Source organism: Oryctolagus cuniculus, chromosome X (assembly GCF_051225735.1).
Source record: "Oryctolagus cuniculus isolate XC-2025 breed Fujian yellow rabbit chromosome X, ASM5122573v1, whole genome shotgun sequence".
Classification (NCBI taxonomy): domain Eukaryota; kingdom Metazoa; phylum Chordata; class Mammalia; order Lagomorpha; family Leporidae; genus Oryctolagus; species Oryctolagus cuniculus.
Genome location: NC_142888.1, coordinates 72,606,043 through 72,627,840, shown reverse-complemented (window position 1 = coordinate 72,627,840; position 21,798 = coordinate 72,606,043). Strand labels below are relative to the sequence as shown.

The window sequence follows — 21,798 nt, the reverse complement described above, 5'->3', positions numbered from 1 at the left end:
GTGCCTTTCATTTTCATTCACTATGGGATGCCGGCGCTTCAGGCCAGGGTGTTAATCCACTGAGCCACAGTGCCGGCCCCAGAACAGGTCCTCTTAAAACTTTGCTGGGGTCTGGGCAGGGAAGCAGAAGCAGCAAATCCCATTAGGGTGGGGGTGGAGCTGACACCTGTGGTTGGGCCATCTGGTCACCTGGCTTCCAGCAATGGCAGCGGGGGAACCAGAGCCCAAGGTGGCATCTGTGATATAGATGGCACCACAGATAAGACTGCACCATTTTACTAACACTCTACCTTTCAAATAAGTAATCTTTTTTTTTAAAAAAAGTTAGCAAGACTAAAAAAGAATTATTTTGTAATAAATCTGTTTTTGAAAAACCTGAACTACATTATTTAAAGTACTTGAACAGGCATTTTTCAAAAGATGAAATTCAAATGGCCAACAGACACATGAAAAATGCTCAGGATTCACTAGCCTCAGGGAAATGCAAATCAAAACCAATGAGGTTTCACCTTATCCCATTAGAATGGCTCACATACAGAAATCAAAAAACAATAAATGCTGGCAAATATGTGGGGGACATTTTTCCCTAATCCACTGTTGGTGGGAATGTAAACTAGCACAGCCATTGTGGAAAACAGCATGGAGATATCTCAGAAAGCTGAAAATAGATCTACCATATGACCCAGCCACCCCACTCCTGGGAATTTACCCAAGGGAAATCAAATCAGCATATGAAAGAGTTATCTGTACCCCCATGTTTACTGCAGCTCAATTCACAGTACCTAACATATGGAATCAACTCAGATGCCCATCAACAGATGACTGGGTAAAGTAAATGTGGTATATAAACACTACAGTACTCAGCTGTAAAAAAAAAAAAAAAAGCTTTCTTTTGAAACAAAATGGATGCAACTGGAAACCATTATACTTAGTGAAATAAGTCATTCCCAAAAAGACAAATACTCTATGCTTCCCCTGATCTGCAGCAACTATTATAATAGAGTACAAAAAATGTAATGTATATTAGCAAAATTGACATTTTGAGAACATATTTTTGTATAGCCCTTGTCTCTACTGTTGCAGAACAGTGTTTTTTTCCCTTACTTTTGCTGAATTCTTTACTTAGTGGAGGCTGACTCTTATGATTATAAAATAAACTGAAAGTATGTCATTGTAAAAATTAAAAGAATAAGAAAGGAAGGAGAGGAGAGGGTGGAAGAATGGTCAGGAGGCAAAGTAGAATGGGAAGTATCATTATGCTTCTAAATCTGTGTATATAAAGATAGTTGAAAATGAATCTTGATGAAGAATGGGATGGGAGAGGGAGTGGGAGATGGGATGGTTGCGAGTGAGAGGAAGGTTATAGGGGGAAAAGCCGCTATAATCCAAAAGTTGTACTTTGGAAATTTATATTTATTAAATAAAAGTTGAAAAAAAAGAAAAAAACCTGTATATATGAAATATGTGAAATTTGTTCACCTTATTTACATAAAACAAGTAAAATTTAAAAAGCCCAAGAAATAATACAAGTAACAATGTTTTCATACATTTTGTAATGCCTTTCCAAATACCATGAAGAAAAAAGGTGAGAATTACATGTTTAGGAAATGTTTTCAATGAAAATAATGAGAAATGAAGAAAGAACCTAAATTCCGAAAACTATCCCTGAAGAAAGTGATCTATAAAATATGATCTCCATAACACAGCATACAGTGACACGTTTCAAATTTTGTAAACAGCTTTTGGTCAATAGGAAAATACTACATACAACACGATACCAGTTCATAAAAGAAATTCACTTCAAGAATACATTTGTTATCAGGTTCGTAGAAGCATAAGGAAAGCAAAGAGTGAACTCTTTTCAGCTTAAAAGACTTGTGCTTCTTTAAAGGAGGAATTTTTACTTCCATTCTGAGGAGCAACTGTTTTCCAAACACAACGGGCGGACGTAGAGGTGAGAGGCAGGCATTCGTAGTACTACATTGCCTCCACATGGTCAAAGTTTCACTGAGTAATGACAAAAGTCTAAAGAGGACATTCGCTTTGCACCTATTCCGACTGTGTAGGCTCTCATCATTCCACTGAGCAAAACAAACGAAAAGAAGAAAACCACAGCTGTCCGCTCAGGAAGCTCACTCGGTAGCTCGGGTGGAGGTGGTGGTGGTGGGGTGCCCCGGTAGTGCCTTTGCAACCGTGAGGGCAGCGGGCTCCTGAAGCCCCGCCCCCGAATCCTAGCAACAGCATCGGGAAGTTCCTCTGTTTGAGTGTGTCACTTCCGGGGGCTACAGAGCAGTGGCTGATAGCGAGTAAGGACGTGTATGTTGGGTCAGAATTGTGCTGGCTCCTCCAGATGCAGGACTGGAGTCTCTGCTGTGGGCGATTTCTTCTGCTCTGCGTGGTGGCGAACATTGCCAGGAGGAATGAGAGCGAAGAGGAGGAAAGCGTTGGTCCTCGGAACCTTTCTAAGTGTCTGCTCAGGGCGTGCGGCGAAGATGGACATGCTTAGTCGTGCTGGACATGCCTGTTAAGTGCTGTATGGAATTCGCGAGGCGACTGCCTCATCTCGGCTTTGAAAGTGTCGGGAAGTTTGGCTCTGTTCCTGTTCTTTGTAGGTAAGGGACTGGGTGCTTGAATGAGCAAAAGCTGGCTGGCCCTGGAAGGCCTTCTAAGCACGTCCTGCCCCAGCTGCCCGCACAGCCTCACCTTGCCAAGCTAGTGTGCCTCGGGCATGTGTTGTATACCAGGCGTGGTTTTAGAACCTGGACAGCCAAGACTCAGTTTAAGGACACGAGGACTCTGTTTTCAGGGAGCATCCATCCCAGTGGTTGGAGACACAATAAATAGTGCTAAGGGATTGTAAAAAAACAGGGGTGATGTGACAAAGACAGGCGGCGGACGGATTCCCAGTTAGACAAGGTGGGGTCACGTTTGTCTCATTCCAGTAATATTTTTTCTTTTTCACCTACCTTCTAATGGCAAGATATTATGGCTCTCTCTTGGGGCTGCTGCTGTGGCGTACTGGGTAAAGCCACCTCCTGCAATCCCGGCATCCCATATGGGCACTGGTTTGAGTCCCAGCTGCTCCACTTCCAATCCAGCTCTCTGCTATGGCCTGGGAAAGCAGTAGAAGACAGTCCATGTCCTTGGGCTCCTGCACCCATGTGGGAGACCCAGAAGAAGCTCCTGGCTCCTGGCTTCGGATTGGCCAGTTCCAGCCAACTGGGGAGTGAACCAGCAGATGGAAGATATCGCTCTCTCTCTCTCTCTCTCTCTCTCTCTCTCTGACTATGTGTAACTGCCTTTCAAATGAATAAATGAATCTTTAAAAAAATATCATGGCTCTCTGAGTCTGCTTACCCCTTATGAATCCCAACATTTGAAAAAAGCCTACCTACCAAACATATTTTCAAATAGTATGCATATTGCTGCCCTTTCCAGGAATAACTTTGGTGGTGTACTTGCTTTGTCAGGCTAAATTCTTTTGTAGCTCACTGTCTGAGGAGAAGTACAGTCACTAGATCCATGGGAGATTGATTGTTCATGAGAACCACCTTCTGTACTAGTGCATCCAACAATGGCTGCCAGAAACAATAAGCTGTGGGACTGCTGGGTCCTTTGTGGACAACCAAAATCTCCATCCTTGTAACTGTACATGTCTTTTTTTCCCTGTCCATCTGAATCCACCAAACTTTCACAGCTCCTTTGTCCAGACTTTCCACTTTGTCCTCTCTACTTGAATTTCATCTCCAGCATCCTCACCATGGTTGGAGAATAAGAATAACAAATACCAAGGGCTAGGCTTTCAGTAGCATTGTGGCATTTCCAAGCCTTTTTCATCTGAAAATCCTAGATAGGGAACTAATCTCCACAACCACTTTGTACTGGTTGTCCAGGTCAGAGTATTTTAAAGAGTAAATCGCTGGATAACGAGGCTTCTAGTATACATGGTATGAGATTTCATCATTTTAAAGGTGTGATGGGTAACTGTGTGGCACATACAAAGAGCCATGAATTTATCCTGCCAGTTGAGGGTCAAAGCTTCATTTTATCTCATAGAGTGATCAAGCCATGTGTCTGGCATTAGTTTACCCAATTTTCTCTCACCAGTACTTCCAGCCCTTCATTCCAGATCTTACTCTTGGATTTGACATCCTGATGTGAGAAAACTTGGAAAGGAGGGAACAGTTTTCACAATAAATGAAAAATCACCCATAATCAGACAGCCAGTGTACAAGTATAATCACTTGCAATACTTAAAAAACTTTTTGGGAGGGAGTCAGATCATGTATGTTTCTTACTACCATGTGATTAAATAGTGGCCTTTACCTGTATTTCCAGCATTGTCTTATGTAGTGATGAAAAGAAATGTCCTCCTTCCATGTTGCACACACTTCATGGTTTATGGGAAAAATACTTAACATCAGAGTTAATCAGTGATAATTATCATAACATACTATTTTCTATCAGAACTGCATGATTTGGGGACTTAAAGTGATACTATGCAATGACATCCTAAGGAAGAAATAGCCTGGAATCCCAGATTGGCTCACCAAAAACAGAGAGGTGATTTGAGGAAAGTGGTGATTTTGAAGATAAGACTTACTCAGATTTCTCTCTTGGCCTAGCTGCCATGGGATCAAATATGAATCCAATGAGGGCTGAGAGGAAAAACTGACAGAATTGTTTCCATAAGAGTGATGAAGCAGGGGTCAGCATTGTGATATAGTGTGTAAGGCTGCCACCTGCAACACTGGCATCCCATACGGGCACTGGATCATGTCCTGGCTGCTCTACTTCTGATCCAGATCCCTGCTAAAGGCCGGGGAAAGTATCAGAAGATGGCCCAATTGTTTGGGCCTATCTCACCCTTGTGGGAGACCTGGATGAAGCGCCTGGCTTCAGCCTGGTCCAGCCCAGGCGATTGTGGCCATCTGGGGAATATACGTGAAAGATCTCACTCTCTGTCTCTCCCCATCTCTGTGTAGCTCTGACTTTGAAATAAACAAAAAGAGTGATGAAGTAGCATGAATCACTTGACCTGGCCTAAATGACTCCTAGCAGGTGATCTGTGCAACTGGGGACCCTGTGGCCAGGAGAAAGTTTACTATTGCACTGCTGGAACCATGGAGCCACTCCTAGAGAGATCACTTTGCGATTGCTAGCTCCAGATCCTATATTATCCTGTAGAAGTGGCCAGCTCAGGGCTAGATCCGCAGGATTGACTCTTCCCATGTCTCATTCCTATCTCCTTGGCTGCGCAATGACTCCTTATGACTGCAGCAACATATTCAGTAGCCCAGCCACGCTGTGATGGCTCAGGCAGAGTGCAGGCTTGCTGCCATATTCTGACATCCAGTTCCATAAGCTCACCTGACAATGGAATAGAGTGCAGTGACTGGGGAGGTCACTAAAAATGGGCATGGGTAAAGCTTCAGAAGGTTTCGTGTGAAAAAAAAGAATTGATCCAAATCCTCAATGATCAAATTGTTCTGATCAATCAGAGAAAAGAACAATTGCTGAGGCAAAAACCTCCACATTTTTAGCTGAGAAAATTTAAGAATAGGACTTGAGTTACCAAGTGTTAACATAAAAGCTATTTATATTTCTGCAAATTTGCTATGATTACAAATAAAACAGGAAAGAAGGAACAGGAGTAAGTAGAGCAAGAGTAAATAAAGTTCAAAAAAAGAAGGGAAGGAGAAAAGAGTAATTATATAAGAGTACCAAAGTTTGTGGAAAATGAAATTAAAAGGTAAGTTTATTTTGGTGCACAAGAAATTTGAAATCCATAGTTTGATAATGTGCATTTTCCATTAATGTTTTGAAGATAAGTTCATTTTCATTCTTAAAAATGGGCCCAGCCAGCACTGTGGCACAGTGCATTAAAGCCCCAGCCTGCAGTGCTGGCATCCCATGTGGGTGCTGGTTTGAGTCCCGGCTGCTCCACTTCTGATCCAGCTCCCTGCTAATGCACCTGGGGAAGCATCGGAGGATGGCCCAAAGACTCCCGCACCCACATGGGAGACCTGGAAGAAGCTCCTGGCTCCTGGCTTTGGATCAGCTCAGCTCTGGCCTTAGCTGTCATTTGTGGAGTGAACCAGCGGATGGAAGACCTCTCTCTGTCTCTACCATTCTCTGTAACTCTATCTTTCAAATAAAAAAAAAATCTTTTTTTAAATGGGCCCAGTTTAAATATTTTTATTTAATTTGCATGCATTTCATATATACAACACTAGGAACATAGTAATGTTTCCCACTGTACTCGTCCTCCCACCCACTCTTGCCCTCTTCCTCTTCCCTCTCCTTTTCCCTGTCTTGTTTTCTTACCATGATCTATTTTCATTTAACTTTATATACAGAGGATTAACTCTATTCTAGATAAAGAGTTTAGTGTTTTGAATGAGAGAGAAAACAAAAAAGAAGAAAGAAGAGGGAAAAATAAATAGAAAAGAAAAGAACCTGTTCCTCAATAATCCAGTCAGGGGCTGTTCAAAGGTATTGCATCTTGAAGGTAATTTTTATCTTTTTTTCTCTTTTATTTCTTCCTTCCTTCCTTCCTTCCTTCCTTCCTTCCTTCCTTCCTTCCTTCCTTCCTCCCCCCCTTTCTTTTTTAGAAACTTAATTATCTTTGAATAAGAATCAAAGAATGATACATCTTTTGTGAGCTCTTAGACATAACTATAACTTATGAGACATAAGAATATCCTTCTCTTAATACAATAAAAGGAAATAATTCTTTGGGAACACTTTTTACTATAAGTCTCATAATAACTCTTTGTGGGACAGAAGTCCTGCATGGGGAGTAAGTGCACAGTGACTTGTTTATTTGACAATTAACACTCATGTATGACATCAGTGATCACCCAAGGTTCTTGATATGATCTGCCTAGGCTGTGGAAGCCTTAAACCCCAGGGCTTCTTGCCTCCAAAACCCAGAGTCTTGTCTATAACAACCTGGAATTTTTCTTTCTGAGTGGCAATTTCAGAACTTCCCTTGGAGAAAGCCTTTACAGCATGACTGGGATCTGTGCCCATCCAGTGTGACAGCACCTACTCACCCCAGTACCAGAGAGTTGCTGCTGGACCTACCAGGGTATCCGATGCCTATTTCTCTCTTTTGCTCAACTCAGGTTTCTCCCTTAGCATTGTGGAACTAAAGAACTTTTTCAGGAAATTACCTTAGAGCTTCAATGTGAGCTGTGTCTGGAAAGTCAGTTGCATTCTGGATGGTCTAAAGTTTACTGGGATTTTAGTGTCTTCTACACTTGTGCTAAGAGCTCATACATTCATTTATAATTCCAACATTTAAATGACTAAGTACGGCATATGTGACAACAATCTTCACTTTCAGAGTGAGGAAACAAAAATCCAGTTAGTTTAAGAAAACTGCTTAACATATATATATGTTGCATGTTATATATATTATATATTATATATATAAAACTTTATACACGCATACACATATGCACATACTCAAGTGCTTCTGAAATAAAAGACCACATAACTTAAGCATGAACTGTCAAGACCCTGAGACTGAAAAGGAGAGTAAGGTTGGTAACTTCTAAGGAGGAGGTGCATCTAAATCTGATCTGGTTCCAGATCACTTGTACTGCCTTTATGTGCCTGGAAAGCTATCTCTTTCTGAAATACATTAATGCACAGGCCTGTATGTATATGTGCAAAGACACCCACAGTTAACTACTAACACAGAGAGACTGATGTAGAACAATCTGAGGTCCGTGTGATCCATACTCAATAGTTAACAATGATTATTTCTCTAACCCTTATCCATGAATGATATTAAGTTAAAAGTGACAACTACCATGGTTTTCTTGGGAATTTAACAGGTCAGAAGCTTCCAACCTTAACTTAAGGTATGCCCACATCAGGAGTCAATCAGGTTCTAGCATGCCCACAGGATAGCTTAGGCGCTACTATCATTTGAATGTGTGCCACCCACCCTCAATGTGTTGGAAACTTAATCCCCAATGCAATAGTGTTGAAAGTTGGGACGTTTGAGAGATGATTAGGCCATTAGCATCCCACCTTCATGAATGGATTAAGGGCTTCTTTAAAAAGGCTTGATAATGCCAGTTTGGTCTCTTTCATTCTGGTGCACATACTCTCTTGACCTTCTACGGTGGGATGGCACAGCAAGAAGACCCTCACCACATGTCAGCCCCTTGATCTTGAACATCTCAGCCTCCAGAACCATGAGAAATAATTTCTTCTCATTATAAATTATTCACAGGTATTCTGTTACAGTAGCGCATAATGGACTAAGATACATAGCTTTCTCTGTCTTCCCTTAATACCCTGGATTTATTGTCATTGATCCATTCATCCAACAAATACTCATGGCAACTCTGCTGTATGTCAGCTACTGTGTTACTCCTTGGAATCTACCATTCTGATTACTACTGTCTTTTTGTAACTGTCACTTTTAGTGTAACAATATATCTCACTAGAATGAATATCTCGTAAGAAGTTACTGGCATTTTTTGTCTTTACTAGAGCTTAACCACATATGGCCATACCTCTAAGTATATTATCCACAAATATTGGGGATAGAATGAAAGATTGCACACAATATACAGTGTATTAAAAAAGAAAAAGGAATAGGGAAATGGTGTCCAGTATGTGCACCAGTTCAGGTCTTGGACGCTCCATTTCCAACCCAGCTCCTTGAGAATGCAAATAAGAAAGCAGCAGAAGATGGCTCAAGTATTTGGGTCCCTGCAGCCAGATGGAAGACCAGAACAGAATTCAAGGCTCCTGGATTTGGCGTGGCCCAAGCTCTAGCCATTGTGGTCTTTTGGGGAGTGAACCAGCAAATGAAAGATTTCTCTCTCCCTTTCCCTCCATAATTCTGCCTTTATAATACATAATGCAGAAAAGCAGAGGCACACACACACACACAGAGAAAGAGAGAGAGAGAGAGAGAGAGAGGTCTTCCATCCACTGGTTCATTCCCCATATGGCCGCCATGGCCAGAGCTATGTTGATCCAAAGCCAGGAGCCAGGAGCTTCTTCTGGGTCTCCCACATGGGTGCAGGGGCCCAAGGACTTGGGCCATCTTCTACTGCTTTCCCAGGCCATAGCAGAGCTGGATGGGAAGCGGAGCAGCCAGGACTAGAACCGGCGCCCATATGGGATGCTGGCACTTCAGGCCAGGGCATTAACCCACTGTGCCACAGTGCCAGCACCTAAATAAATCTTTTTTAAAAAAGAAATGGGGGGGGCGGCGCTTGGGCCCCTGCACCCACATGGGAGGCCTGGAGGAAGCTCCTGGCTCCTGGCTTCGGATTGGCGCAGCTCCGGCCGTTGCGGCCAACTGGGGAGTGAACCATTGGATGGAAGACCTCTCTCTCTCTCTCTCTCTCTCTCTGACTCTCTCTCTGTGTAACTCTTTCAAATAAATAAATAAAAAGAAAAAAAAAAAGAAATGGGGGCCAACATTGTGGCACAATGGGTTAAGTCTCTGCCTTGAATGCCAGCATCCCATGTGGGTGTCTGTGGGGAGTGAACCAGTGGTTGGAAAATCAGTATCTCTGTCTCTGTCTCTGTCTCTCTATCTCTATCTCTTTCTCGGTCTGTTCCCCACCCCCCCCATAACTCTGCCTTTCAAGTAAATACATCTTTTTAAAAAGAGAAAAAAAATTGAGGAACATAAGAGATACAATATAAATTAAATGGAATAAAAACTCCATTAAAAGTAAAGAGGGGCCAACGCTGTGGCATAGTGGGTCAAGCCGCCTCAGTGCTGGCATCCCATAGGGTGCTGGTCGAGTCCCGGCTGCTCCACTTCTGATCAGCTCTCTGCTATGGCCTGGGAAAGCAGTAGAAGATGGCCCAAGTTCTTGGTCCCTGCACCCATGTGGGAGACCCGGAAGAAGCTCCTGGCTCCTGGCTTTGGATCGGTGTAGCTCCAGCCATTGCAACCATCTGGGGAGTGACCCAGTGGATGGAAGACCTCTCTCTCTGTCTCTACCTCTACCTTTCTGTAACTCTGCCTTTCAAATAAATAAATAAATATTTTAAAAGAATAAGTAAAGAGATGGTACCACATTGAAGGTGGGGTACCTAGAGACAGTCTTGTAATACTCCAAAAATACCTTTTATAAAATAAACCACGGTCCCTGCACTCAAATAAGAATGCATTTCAGGTAGGATGACAAAATAACATGCAGCCTTATAATATGAGCCCTCTATTATCAATCTGAGCTCTGCTTTAAGGGCTCAGTCTCCTATGATACTGCTGCTGATTGTGACACAATTCTCCAGAATACTAACTGCAGGAGTGAAATGCGGAAGAGTAGTAATGATAGACATACTGATAGAGATCTCTGATCCACTGGTTGTCTTCCCAAATTCCCTTCAACAACCAGGCCTATACCAAGCTGAAGCCAGGAGCTGGGATCTCAATCTAGGTCTTCTATATGGCTGGCAAAGACCCAACTACTTGAGCCATTGCCTGCTGCCTCAGAGGGTATGCATTATCAGGAGTCTGGAATCAGGACAGAGACAAAACTCAGACGCAGGCACTCTGATATGGGATGTGGGTATCCCAAGCAATGTCTGTACTATGCAAAATGCTTGCCACCAACATTGCTGCTTTCAATGTGTTACCAATTTATTTTAGATTTGTTTATCCATTTGAAAGGCAGAGAGAGCACGAGAGAGAGTTCTGCTGGCTCACTCCCTAGATGGTCACAATGGCCAGGGCTAGGCCAGCCTGAAACTAGGAGGCAGGAGCATCATTCAGGACTCCCACACTGGTGACAGGGGCCCAAAAACTTGGACCAGTATCCACTGCTTTCCCAGGTCATCAGCAGGCAGTTGGATCAGAAGTGGAGCAGCCGGGACACAAACACTCATGTGAGAGACCTGGATAGAATTCCTGGCTTCTGGCTTCTAACCTGGCTGTAGCAGTCACTTTGGGAGTGAACAAGAGGATGGAAGATTCTCTCTCTCTCTCTCTCTTTCTCTCTCTCTCTCTCCTTCTCTCTCCCTCTCTCTCCCTCTCCCTGTCCTTCAAATAAATAAATCTTTAAAAAAATATGGTCCAGTAACTCTATGATTAACCATATGATCCAGCCATCTCTCTTCTGGGAACATAGCCAAAAGGATCGAAATCAGAATCTCAAAGTAATATTTGCACACCTGTGTTCATAGCAGCCAGCATTATTCACAACAGTCAAAGGTGACAGCAACCTAAGCATTTCTTGATGGAAAATGAATAAACATGTGGCAATTACATAAAATGGAATATTATTCTGCCTTAAAAGAAGGAAACCCTGTCTTATGCTACAACATGGATGAACCTCAAGGACATTGCATTGTATGACAAAAGCCAGTCACAAAAAGGCAAATATTGTTTGCGTTCTCTTTTATGCAATATCTGACATAGTGAAATTCATAGGAATAGGAAATAGAATGATGGTTGCCAGGGGCTGGGAGGAGGGGGAAATGGGGAATTGTTATTTAATTGTATAGAATTTCAGTTTTGCAAGATGAAAAGGTTCTGGAGATCGGTTATACAACAATGTGAATATATTAGAACTACTGAACTATACATTTCAAAATAGTTAAGATGATAAATTAGCTGTCTTTTACCGCAATTTAAATAAAGTCCCTAGACCTCATATGTCTTCCTGGCTGCAACTCATTGGCAGAACTGTCTACAATCACTATTGCCTCTTCTTTACCCCGCCCTCCAACTCCCTTTTCAACCCAATGCAATCTGCCTTCTGCCTTCACCATCCCACTAAAACTGCTCTTGCTGGGGCCTGGGTTGTGACGCCTGAGTTGTGACGCAGTGGGTTAAACCTCTACCTTCAATGCTGACATTCCATATTGGATCACCGTTATGCTTCTGCTCCAGCTCTCTGCTAATGCACCTGGGAAAGCAGTGAAGGATGGCCCAAGTGCTTGGGCCCCTGTCACCCACACAGGAGACCCAGATGGAGTTCCAGGCTTCTGGCTTCAGCCTGGTCCAGTCCCAGCCATTGCAGCCATTTGGGGAGTGAACCAGTGGATGGAAGATTCTCTCTCTCTCTCTCTCTCTCTGTATTTAAAATACATAAATAAAATCTTAAAAAAAAACCTGTTCTTGCTAAAGATGTCGTGACCTCTCAGTATTTATGGGCTTAATTCAACACAGGGTACTAGGCTCTGTTCACCCCCAGCTCCATGAAAGTCCTTTTTAAAACAAAGTTATTTTTAAAAAGATTTATGTATTTATTTGAAATGGAGAGAGAGAGAGAGAAAGAGGGAATCTTCTATCTGCTGGTTCACTCCCCAAATGCCCAGGGCTGGGCCAGGCTGAAGCCAGGAGCCTGGAAATCAACCTGGGTCTCCCACATGAGTGGCAAGGACTTAAGTGCTTGAGCCATCATCTACTGCCTCCCAGGTGCGTTAGCAGGAAGCTAGATTGAAAGGTGGAGGTGGACTGGATACCAGGCATTCTGATATGAGATGTGGGCATCCCAAGGGGCAGCCTACTGCACCACAATGCCTGCCCTCCAGAAGTTCTTTTATCCTTAGGCTTCTATAAGATTCTGCATTGTTTCTTGCTGATGTTTCACTGACAACTCCTTTTAAAAAATTATTAATTTTCATCATCTCCGAAATGCAGAGTTAAACAGGTGTCTCCTAGTTCATTCCTCCAATACCTGCAACAACAGATTGGGCCAGGCAGAAACCAGGAGCCCAGAATTCCATCTAAGTCTGTCCCACATGGGTGGCAGGGTCTGAAGTACTTAATCCATCACCTGCTGCCTCCCAGGTGTGCCTTAGCAAGCAGTTTGAAATGGAGCTGGGACTTGAACCCAGGCACTCTGATATGGGATGTAGATGTCCCATGCCTGCTCCTACTTCCTTTTTCAGTTATTTTGTGGGTTTTTTTGTTTGTTTTTCCTGCTGTTTCTTCTTCATAGATGGTACTGTCCTTGATCTGCTGCTGCTCTTTGTGTCTTTACCATTCTTGATAGTTCCTTTGGGAGAATTCAAGGAAACCTGAAGTATCATCTATCAAGTTTATTTCTCTGATTATATCACCCTCTGCATAGTCAATTCTATCTGAATATTCCATATGCTTTTCAAACTCAATTCCTTAAGTTGAATGCATCATCTTCTTGTATTTTCTAGCTCAATGACATTCATCCCCAAATCCCATTCTGAAAACTGGGAGTCATATTAGAATCCTAATTCTTTGCCTTCCAATTACTTGCAATTAGTCAAAAAGGTCTTATCAATTCAGTCTTGTTAATTCTCAACTGTCACTGCCTTGATTTAGATTTTCATCAACCACTGATTTCAAGCTCATCTCTGCCTCAAATTTTGTCTTCCTCAAGTTAATCTTACACATTGTATTAGAGTGATCTTTTTCCCCCCAAAGAAATGATCTTAAAATTTACGTCTTTTCACAAGGCTTGCCTCTTTAACAGCCTTCAATAGTTTAACATTGCTTTTAGGGTAAACTCCAAATTCCTTAACCTTCAGCATACAGCACAAAGGGAAAGAGGACAGGCACCCAATATATGTTCTCCAGGCCTTTTAGAAAGCATGGAGTTGTTCCTTTGGCCACATACATGCACATCTACAAGAAAGGTGACATTGTAGACATCAAGGGAATGGGTACTGTTCAAAAAGGAATGCCCCATGTTACCAAGGAAAAATTGGAATAGTCTGCAGTGCTTTCCAGCATACTGTTGGCATTGTTATAAGCAAATAAGTTAAATGTAAGGTTCTTGCCAAAAGAATTAATGTGCACACAGAGCATATTAAACACTCTAGCAGCTGAGATAGCTTCCTGGAACATGTTAAGGAAGATGATCAGAAGGAGGCCAAGGAGAAAGGTCCCTGGGTTCAATTGAGGCGCCAGCCTGCTGCACCTAGAGAAGTCCACTTTGTCAGAACCAATGTGGAAAGCAGCCTGTGCTGCTGGAACCCATTCTCTAGGAATTCATGGAATAAGAAACAAACAAAAAAAGATTCAGCATACAAAGGCTCTCTGCTCTCTCAAATGATTATAGATGACTGCATTCTGGTTCTAGCTATACTTTTTCAATTTTCAGAAAGGTGTTTTGATGTTTAATTCATCAATGCCTTTGCATATGTGGTTCTGTCTGCTGTAGGGTCTTTCCCTATCTGCTTGGCTAAGTGCCCTTGATGACTCAGATTAGGCATCCCCCATTCCTTCACGCTCTCACAGCATATGATGCTATGCTATGATTGTCACTTTATCTGTTCTCTCACTGTCTCTAGTTCCTTCATGGCTGGAACTAAATTCTTCCTTCCAGCACCCCACCCCCCCCAATCATGCCTATTTGTGATTTTAGGTACTGGTGTGTGTGTGTGTGTGTGTGTGTGTGGCCATGATGTCATCGCCACCTTGTTTCCTCACTATAGTTCCATCAAGGCAGAGATTTTTTTTTGCTTGCAATTTTTTAAAAAGATTTATTTATTTACTTGAGAGGCTTAGTTATAGACAGAGAGAGGGACAGAGAGAGAGGTCTTCCATCCTCTGGTTCACTCCCTAAATGGTCTCAAGGGCCAGAGCTGCGCCTATCCGAAGCCAGGAGCCAGGAGCTTTCTCAGGGTCTCCCACACGGGTGCAGGGCCATCAGCAGGGAGCTGATGGGAAGTGGAGCAGCTGGGACTCCAATCGGAGCCCAAGTGGGATGCCGGCGCCGCAGGCGGATGCTACATCGGCAGCCCCAAGGACTAAATTCTTCATCTCGGAACTCCAGCCGCCAGAGCCATTGCTTTTTGTGATTTACTCCCTGGCGTGGGTTCTGCAGTGTGTGTGTGTGTTACACAAGCACGAATGGAGCGTAAATTCGAATTTCTGCCAGGATCATCATCGTAATTACTGCCAGCAAATTACCCGAGATCGCTGCCGCAGCCCCGACACAGAAACACGCCCCCTCTGCGAATAGCTGTTGAGGCGGAGTCTGCGACTACCTCCGGGCGAGAGACAGTGTGCGCAGGCGCAGGCGGAAGACACCGTCGGTTTGGTTTCTCTTTCCAGCCAACTGCGGAAGAAGCGCGAAAAAAAAAAATCACTTCCGGAGAGGTGAAGCCACGCTTTCTGGCGCCAACATGGAGGCTAGTAGTGGAACCGATGAACCGGTGAGACGTTGTTTGGGGTCGGGTGAGTTGGGAAGTCGGGCTGAATCGAGCCTTGAGCTCTTTTCTCTCTCTTCTCCCCCCTCATTTTTCGCTCTTCCCAGGTTTCCGGGGAGCTGGCGTCCGTGGCACACGCTCTTTCTCTCCCAGCAGAGTCTTATGGCAACGATGTGAGTATGACTCACCCACAGCTCCCACCCACCCAGCAGCCTAGAATCTTTATAGAACCTGCCAATGAATTATCCCCTGCCTTGATATATTTTGCAGACCCTGTCCCCGTCCGCTAGGAACCACACCTTTCAATTCATTCTAATCTTGGCTCCGAAACGCAGGAGTAATGCTTCTGGAAGTGGTTCTCTAACTTTGCAACACTTTAGAATCACGTGGGAGACTTTTAAACCTCCCAGTGTACAGATTGCAGTGTACACTAATTAAATCAGAATGTCCGGGGGATGGGAACCAAATATCAGTGCTTTTTAAAGGGACCCGAGTCATTTATTTGAGCAGCAGAGTTGCATTGGCTTTATAGCACGTCTGGTTTAGACCTTTAAGGAGAAAGTACAGATATATTTTAAGAAACAAGACAGAGGGATGTAAGAATCGTAATAACACACAGATAACGGTGTGATGCATACTAGCTGGGTGGGTCAGGTCTTGAGTTTCCAAAGAGGGAGTCCCGAAGTAACAAGGCAGTAAAAGACTAAGAACTGGATCCTCAAAGTGTAGGTGGATAAAGGACATGGATTGGTAGGTGGGGAAAGTGAATGGTCGAAGGCATGGAGGTACAATGCACATAGATTTTTCTAGAGTTAGTGGGATAGATTGGTTAGTTGGAGTGGGAGAATCCAGTGGAACAGGAGGTGGGCATTTGGTGTGACTATTTCTAGGTGTTATAGAGTGGGGAATTGGCTATCTGGTAAACACAAATGTAGATTATGATATGCTATACTAGTAAAAGTTTCATTTCCATTATCTTTGTCCTCCCAACAGCTCAGTGGTGTAGGTAAATATACAAAGATACTTCAAAAAGTACATGGTGAAGTAGAATTAAAATGTTTATTTTTCTGCAAAAATGTTTTGAAGTTCATACTTTTTTTATTATATGTATCTCCATGAACTTTTTGAAGACTCCCCCCAACCATGTGTGGCTCTCAAAATTCTTTGCACCCAAGTAAACAGATTTACGCGAGTCTTTAGAATATGATTAATGTTTTCTGTAATCTCATGCTTTGACTAGCTACTGAGAAAAGATAGGGAGTGGCCCATTGTGTTCTTTGTACTGTGTAGGTAGCTTCCTTTGCTTATCATGAGAACAAAAGAGTTATGATATTATTTGAATCCATTAGGTCAGCTTTGTCATTGGACAGTGATGCCACGTGTGGCAGCCCTCCTGAGTATTAAATAGACATCCACAGACTTATTTTGCTATCCAGTAGCAGGATTGAGAGACTTCTGACCTGCCATTCTTTTCTCCTTTGTAGCCAGATATTGAAATGGCCTGGGCCGCAAGAGCGATGCAGCATGCTGAAGTGTATTACAAGGTGAGTTGTTTGTCTTCATCGTTAAGCAGAATTAAACATGTGATTGTGCTGTTTGGTGCTTTGGTGAATCAGTATTCTCAGCAAGTTAACCCTTTGTGTTTTTGAGGTAGTTTTTATTGCTATAAGATCTTACCTACAGAGATAAGAGTATGGAAGCAAATTTGTTTTGATAATTGGGATTTCTTCTTTGTCCAATGTTCTTTTGTGGTCAAAAGAATGCCTGGCATGGAAAGCCAAGACACTCTGTCAAAAAAATTGACCTAAATGAAAGATCTCTGCAAGTGAGATCCCAGTGGAAAGAACGGGTCATCAAAGAAGGAGGTACCTTTCTCTGAAGGGAGGAGAGAACTTCCACTTTGACTACGACCTTGTCCAAATATGATCAGAGTCGGTGAACTCAAAAGGCTTCCATAGCCTTGGAAACTCATGACAAGAGCCTAGGGTGAATACTGATGCCATAAACAAGAGTGTCAATTTGTTAAGTCAACAACAGGAGTCACTGTGCACTTACTCCTCATGTAGGATCTCTGTCCTTAATGTGCTGTACATTGTGATTTAATGCCATAACTAGTACTCAAACAGTATTTTTCACTTTGTGTTTCTATGTGGGTGCAAACTGTTGAAATCTTTACTTAATATATGCTAAACTGATCTTCTGTATATAAAGAGAATTGAAAATGAATCTTGATGTGAATGGAAGGGGAGAGGGAGCAGGAAAGGGGAGGGTTGTGGGTGGGAGGGAAGTTATGGGGGGGGAGCCATTGTAATCCATAAGCTGTACTTTGGAAATTTATATTCATTAAATAAAAGTTAAAAAAAAGAGTGCCTGGCTCATACATAACAAACATTTAGTATGGCTTCAGAGGGCAATAGCCAGGTATTAGTATAGTCAAATAGACCAATTGCCAAATTGATGGAAGGCACTATATTATGTCCCTTTAAAACTATGTCATGATTTCATCCAAGATTCAAGCTGTCAATACTTCTTAATGAAGTCTTTTGCCCTCAGAGTTCTATGCATTTTCTGTAGAAGGTAGGGGTAAGAGAAGTATAGTAAATTAGACACTAATGGGGCTGGTGCTGTGGTGCAGTGGGTTAAAGCCCCACCTGCAGTGCCAGCATGACTCATGGGTGCCAGTTCATCGAGTCCCGGCTGCTCCACTTCCAATCCAGCTCTCTGCTGTGGTCTGGGAAAGCAGTGGAAGATGGCCCAAGTTTGGGCCCCTGGACCCGCATGGGAGACCTGGAAGAAGCTCCTGGCTTCGTCCAGCTGTTGTGGTCATTTAGGGAGTGAACCTGTGGATGGAAGACCTCTTTGTCTCTGTCTCTACTTCTCCCTGTAACTCTGTCTTTCAAGTAAAGAAAATAATTTTTTTAAAAAAATTAGACACTAACATCTCTGTATTGTCTTCCTGTCTGGCAGCTGATTTCATCAGTTGACCCACAGTTCCTGAAACTCACCAAAGTGGATGACCAAATCTACTCTGAATTCCGAAAAATTTTTGAGAAGCTCAAGATAGATGTGTTAGATCCAGAAGAACTCAAATCAGAATCGGCAAAAGAGGTAAGAATTCTGTCTCTTAAATATTATGTAGCATCTGACCAACAACTTTTTATAGGAGTAGGTTTTCATAGATTTAAAACTTTTTTGTTTTAAGGAAAATACTTAAAGAACCAGGACTTTTTTGTTAAAATAAGCCAAGTTATGAAATAAATGAATGTTTTTCTGATTTGTGGATGTTTCATGTTGACTCAGTTTAATTTTTCTCCTTTTTGACTCGGCCATTTCAAATTCCCATCTACTTGGTCCTTTCAGGTGAAGTGGAATCAGCCTACTTAAATAGTACAGCTGGAAGGCCTGGAACTAGGGTGGCACATAGGGTACAGGGAGGTGTAAGTTCAGGGCATCATAGGCCAGGGATGTTTCTCATTGCTTACCTGATTATCTTGAACTTTTAACAGGGCACTATCATTTTTATAGTTAGGAAAAAATTTTTCCTTGGAAATGCACCCTTAGTTAACGAAGAATCTATACTTACAGCTCCTAGCAGGCTGCTAGTGATCTTTGGAACTTTGTGGCTATTGAGTGGACTTCTTTCTTACAATCTAATTTTATCTCTTTGGGCCAAACTTTTGCCTTTGTCTAATTTGTGCTTTGATGGGGGTGAATAGCCATGTTGGACTGAATTGGCTAATGACTTCAAAACAGAGCAGATAACCTATTTGCGAAATCTCATTTTAACTGTAATATAGAATTTAGATTTTGTTTTTACTGATTTTTTTTTTGAAAGAGAAATCTTTCATCTCTTGGGTTATTCCTCAAATGGCCAGGTGGAAACGAGGAGCCAGGAACTACATCTAGATCTCCACATAGGTGGCAGGAACTCAAGTACTTGAGCCATGATCTGCTGGTTCCCAAGCACGTTAGCAGGGATCTGGACCAGAAGAATGGCCGGGACTCAAACCGCCACTCTGATAGGCGGTGCAGGCATCCCAAGCTGCAGCCTAACATGCTGTGCCACAGCAGCCACCCCAGGATTTAGGTATTTTTTTCAGGTTAAAACATTTGTTTGTGAAGGGGGAAATGGCCAGTTTAAAGGCACAGTAAACTTGGTGCTTGTTTCATTGTGAGACTTACAGTTACCTCAACTCTAGTCTCTTCTGTTATGGTTATTTTCCTTAATCTGAAAGTGGAAGCCTCTCTCCTGGCCAGAGCGCATCAGCCTCTTCCATTTGTCTGCTGCTGCATTATTTTTTCCCTTTGTAGACGTGGAGGCCGTTCTGCCTGAAGTTTGAAGGGATCGTGGAAGACTTCAACTATGGTACTTTGCTGCGACTAGATTGTTCTCAGGGTTACACTGAGGAAAACACCATCTTCGGTGAGTTTCTTCTGGAATTGTGAGGAGTCTAGTTTTACTGATAAATCAGTGACATGTATAGATCATCTTATTTATTCTGTCTTTAATGTAAAGGATCCTATTGCTATTTCTCAAGTAACTGTAAGCTCAGTATTTTCCATCTCATTGGTAGGGGATTAGAATTCATTCTCTGAAGCTTTTAAGTATACACAAATGGTTTTTACATTAGGTCAGCTTTACACATAGATTTCTAGCAGATTTAGGCAATTAACTGAGGCCAGGACAATAATCAACTCTATTCACCTTCCAGCCCCCAGAATACAGTTTTTGGCCATTGAAATCGCTCGGAACCGGGAAGGCTATAACAAAGCAGTTTACGTCGGTGCTCAGCACAAAGAAGGAGAGAGAGCAGGTGTCAGTGGAGCAGAGCAAGAGAAACCCGAGAAAAAAGAAGAGGAAGGAGCCAACAGTGGAGGGAAAAAAGAGGAGGGAGTTGCCGGAGAAGGAGAAAAAGAGGAAAAGGCCAAAGAAGGAGAAAAAGAGAAAGAAGCCGACAAAGGAATCTGAAGTGGGGAATAGCTGTGTAACACAGGTGAACAGGCAGTAGTGCTCTAGAGCTACTACAGCTGAGCCAAATGCCACAGCGCTGTCTGCGCAGACGCCTTGGGTTATCAATGTGTATCTTTGTGCAATTGAAGGGTGCTGAGAGACATCTCTAGCCTGAGAGTCAGGAGCTGCTCTAGTTGTTTTATAAACTGGCTTAAAGACTTTGAGTGAGGTTTTAGTTAACTGTTTGTATGTTTCTTGACTCTCATTGCTGCTCAAGTAAGAAATCTTGTAAATAAATGTCTTTTGGTTCTTAATGATTATATTGGTGACTGACTATAAAAAGGTGTTTAAAATTGTTAGACACTTCACATTTTTTTCAGGCATATAATCTCACAGTGTCTCATAAAATGACGTATGCCTGTTTGATAATTATTTTCCCTGTTTCCTGTGGTGAAGTTCTCTCACTGGTTAAGCTGTACCTGGTGTTGGGATTAGAGTACCCTAAGAATTGACTCTTGGCCTTTGAGTGACTATAGCTCTCTGATTTCCCTCTCTGTACCTGACAGAAGATTTGATAAACACTCTAGAGATAACATCAGTGGCTTGAACTTTATAGATTAGTGAATGCAGCTTAGTTCATATTAGGTAGCCAGGTTGTTACCTTAAAGCTAACCACAACAACAAAAAATTAAATGTAAAACCAAATAGAGTGCCTTCCTTTTATAATACTTATGGTCAATAGCATACATTTATATATATATTTTTTTTGACAGGCAGAGTGGACAGTGAGAGAGACAGAGAGAAAGGTCTTCCTTTGCCGTTGTTTCACCCTCCAATGGCCGCCGCGGCCAGCACGCTGTGGCCGGCGCACTGCGCTGATCCGATGGCAGGAGCCAGGTGCTTCTCCTGGTCTCCCATGGGGTGCAGGGCCCAAGGACTTGGGCCATCCTCCACTGCACTCCCTGGCCACAGCAGAGAGCTGGCCTGGAAGAGAGGCAACCGGGACAGAATCCGGTGCCCCGACCAGGACTAGAACCCGGTGTGCCGGCACTGCAAGGTGGAGGATTAGCCTAGTGAGCCGCGGCGCCGGCCATACGTTTATATTTTAAAACAAAATGAACTTTTTTATTTTGTAAAAGATTTGAGGCCGGTGCCACAGCTCACTAGGCTAATCCTCCACCTGCAGCACTGGCACACGGGGTTCTAGTCCCCGTTGGGGCGCCGGATTCTGTCCCGGTTGGCACTCTTCCAGTCCAGCTCTCTGCTGTGGCCCGGGAGTGCAGTGGAGGATGGCCCAAGTCCTTGGGCCCTGCACCCGCATGGGAGACCAGGAGAAGCACCTGGCTCCCTGCTTCGGATCAGCGCGGTGCACCGGCCACAGTGCGCCGGCCACAGCGGCCATTGGGGGGTGAACCAACAGCAAAGGAAGACCTTTCTCTCTGTCTGTCTCTCTCTCTCACTGTCCACTCTGCCTGTCAAAAAAAAAAAAAAGATTTATTTGAAAGATAGAAATCTGACCACTGATTCACTCCCCAAATGCCTTTAAGAGCCACAGCTGGGCCAGGCTGAATACAGGAGCCTCGAACTGCATCTGAGTCTCCCAGTGGGTGTCAGGGACCCAAGTGGTTGGGGTTACTATCCACTGCTTTCCCAAGCACATTAATAGGAAGCTGGATTGGAAACAGGAGCTGGGACTTGAAGCAGCATTCCGATATAGG

At 43.1% G+C, this 21,798-nt stretch overlaps 1 protein-coding gene across 4 annotated transcripts in view; it reads left to right on the top strand.

The window, feature by feature from the left end:
* The window catches only part of LOC100357610 (protein PBDC1), a 453,980-nt gene extending 433,586 nt beyond the window's left edge, over nucleotides 1-20,394 (top strand). The window contains exons 2-7 of one of the 4 annotated variants that reach the window (XM_089324725.1): nucleotides 15,068-15,135; nucleotides 15,237-15,302; nucleotides 16,614-16,673; nucleotides 18,097-18,237; nucleotides 19,441-19,552; nucleotides 19,842-20,394. In XM_089324725.1, the coding sequence (XP_089180851.1) occupies nucleotides 15,106-15,135; nucleotides 15,237-15,302; nucleotides 16,614-16,673; nucleotides 18,097-18,237; nucleotides 19,441-19,552; nucleotides 19,842-20,098 (666 nt within the window). In that variant the 5' untranslated portion in view covers nucleotides 15,068-15,105 and the 3' untranslated portion in view covers nucleotides 20,099-20,394. Of the gene's footprint in view, nucleotides 1-14,957; nucleotides 15,136-15,236; nucleotides 15,303-16,613; nucleotides 16,674-18,096; nucleotides 18,238-19,440; nucleotides 19,553-19,841 lie in introns of those variants that run through there. The other 3 variants (XM_089324726.1, XM_089324727.1, XM_002720221.6) reach the window with 3 other exon arrangements.
* The last annotated feature ends 1,404 nt before the right edge of the window (nucleotides 20,395-21,798 follow it).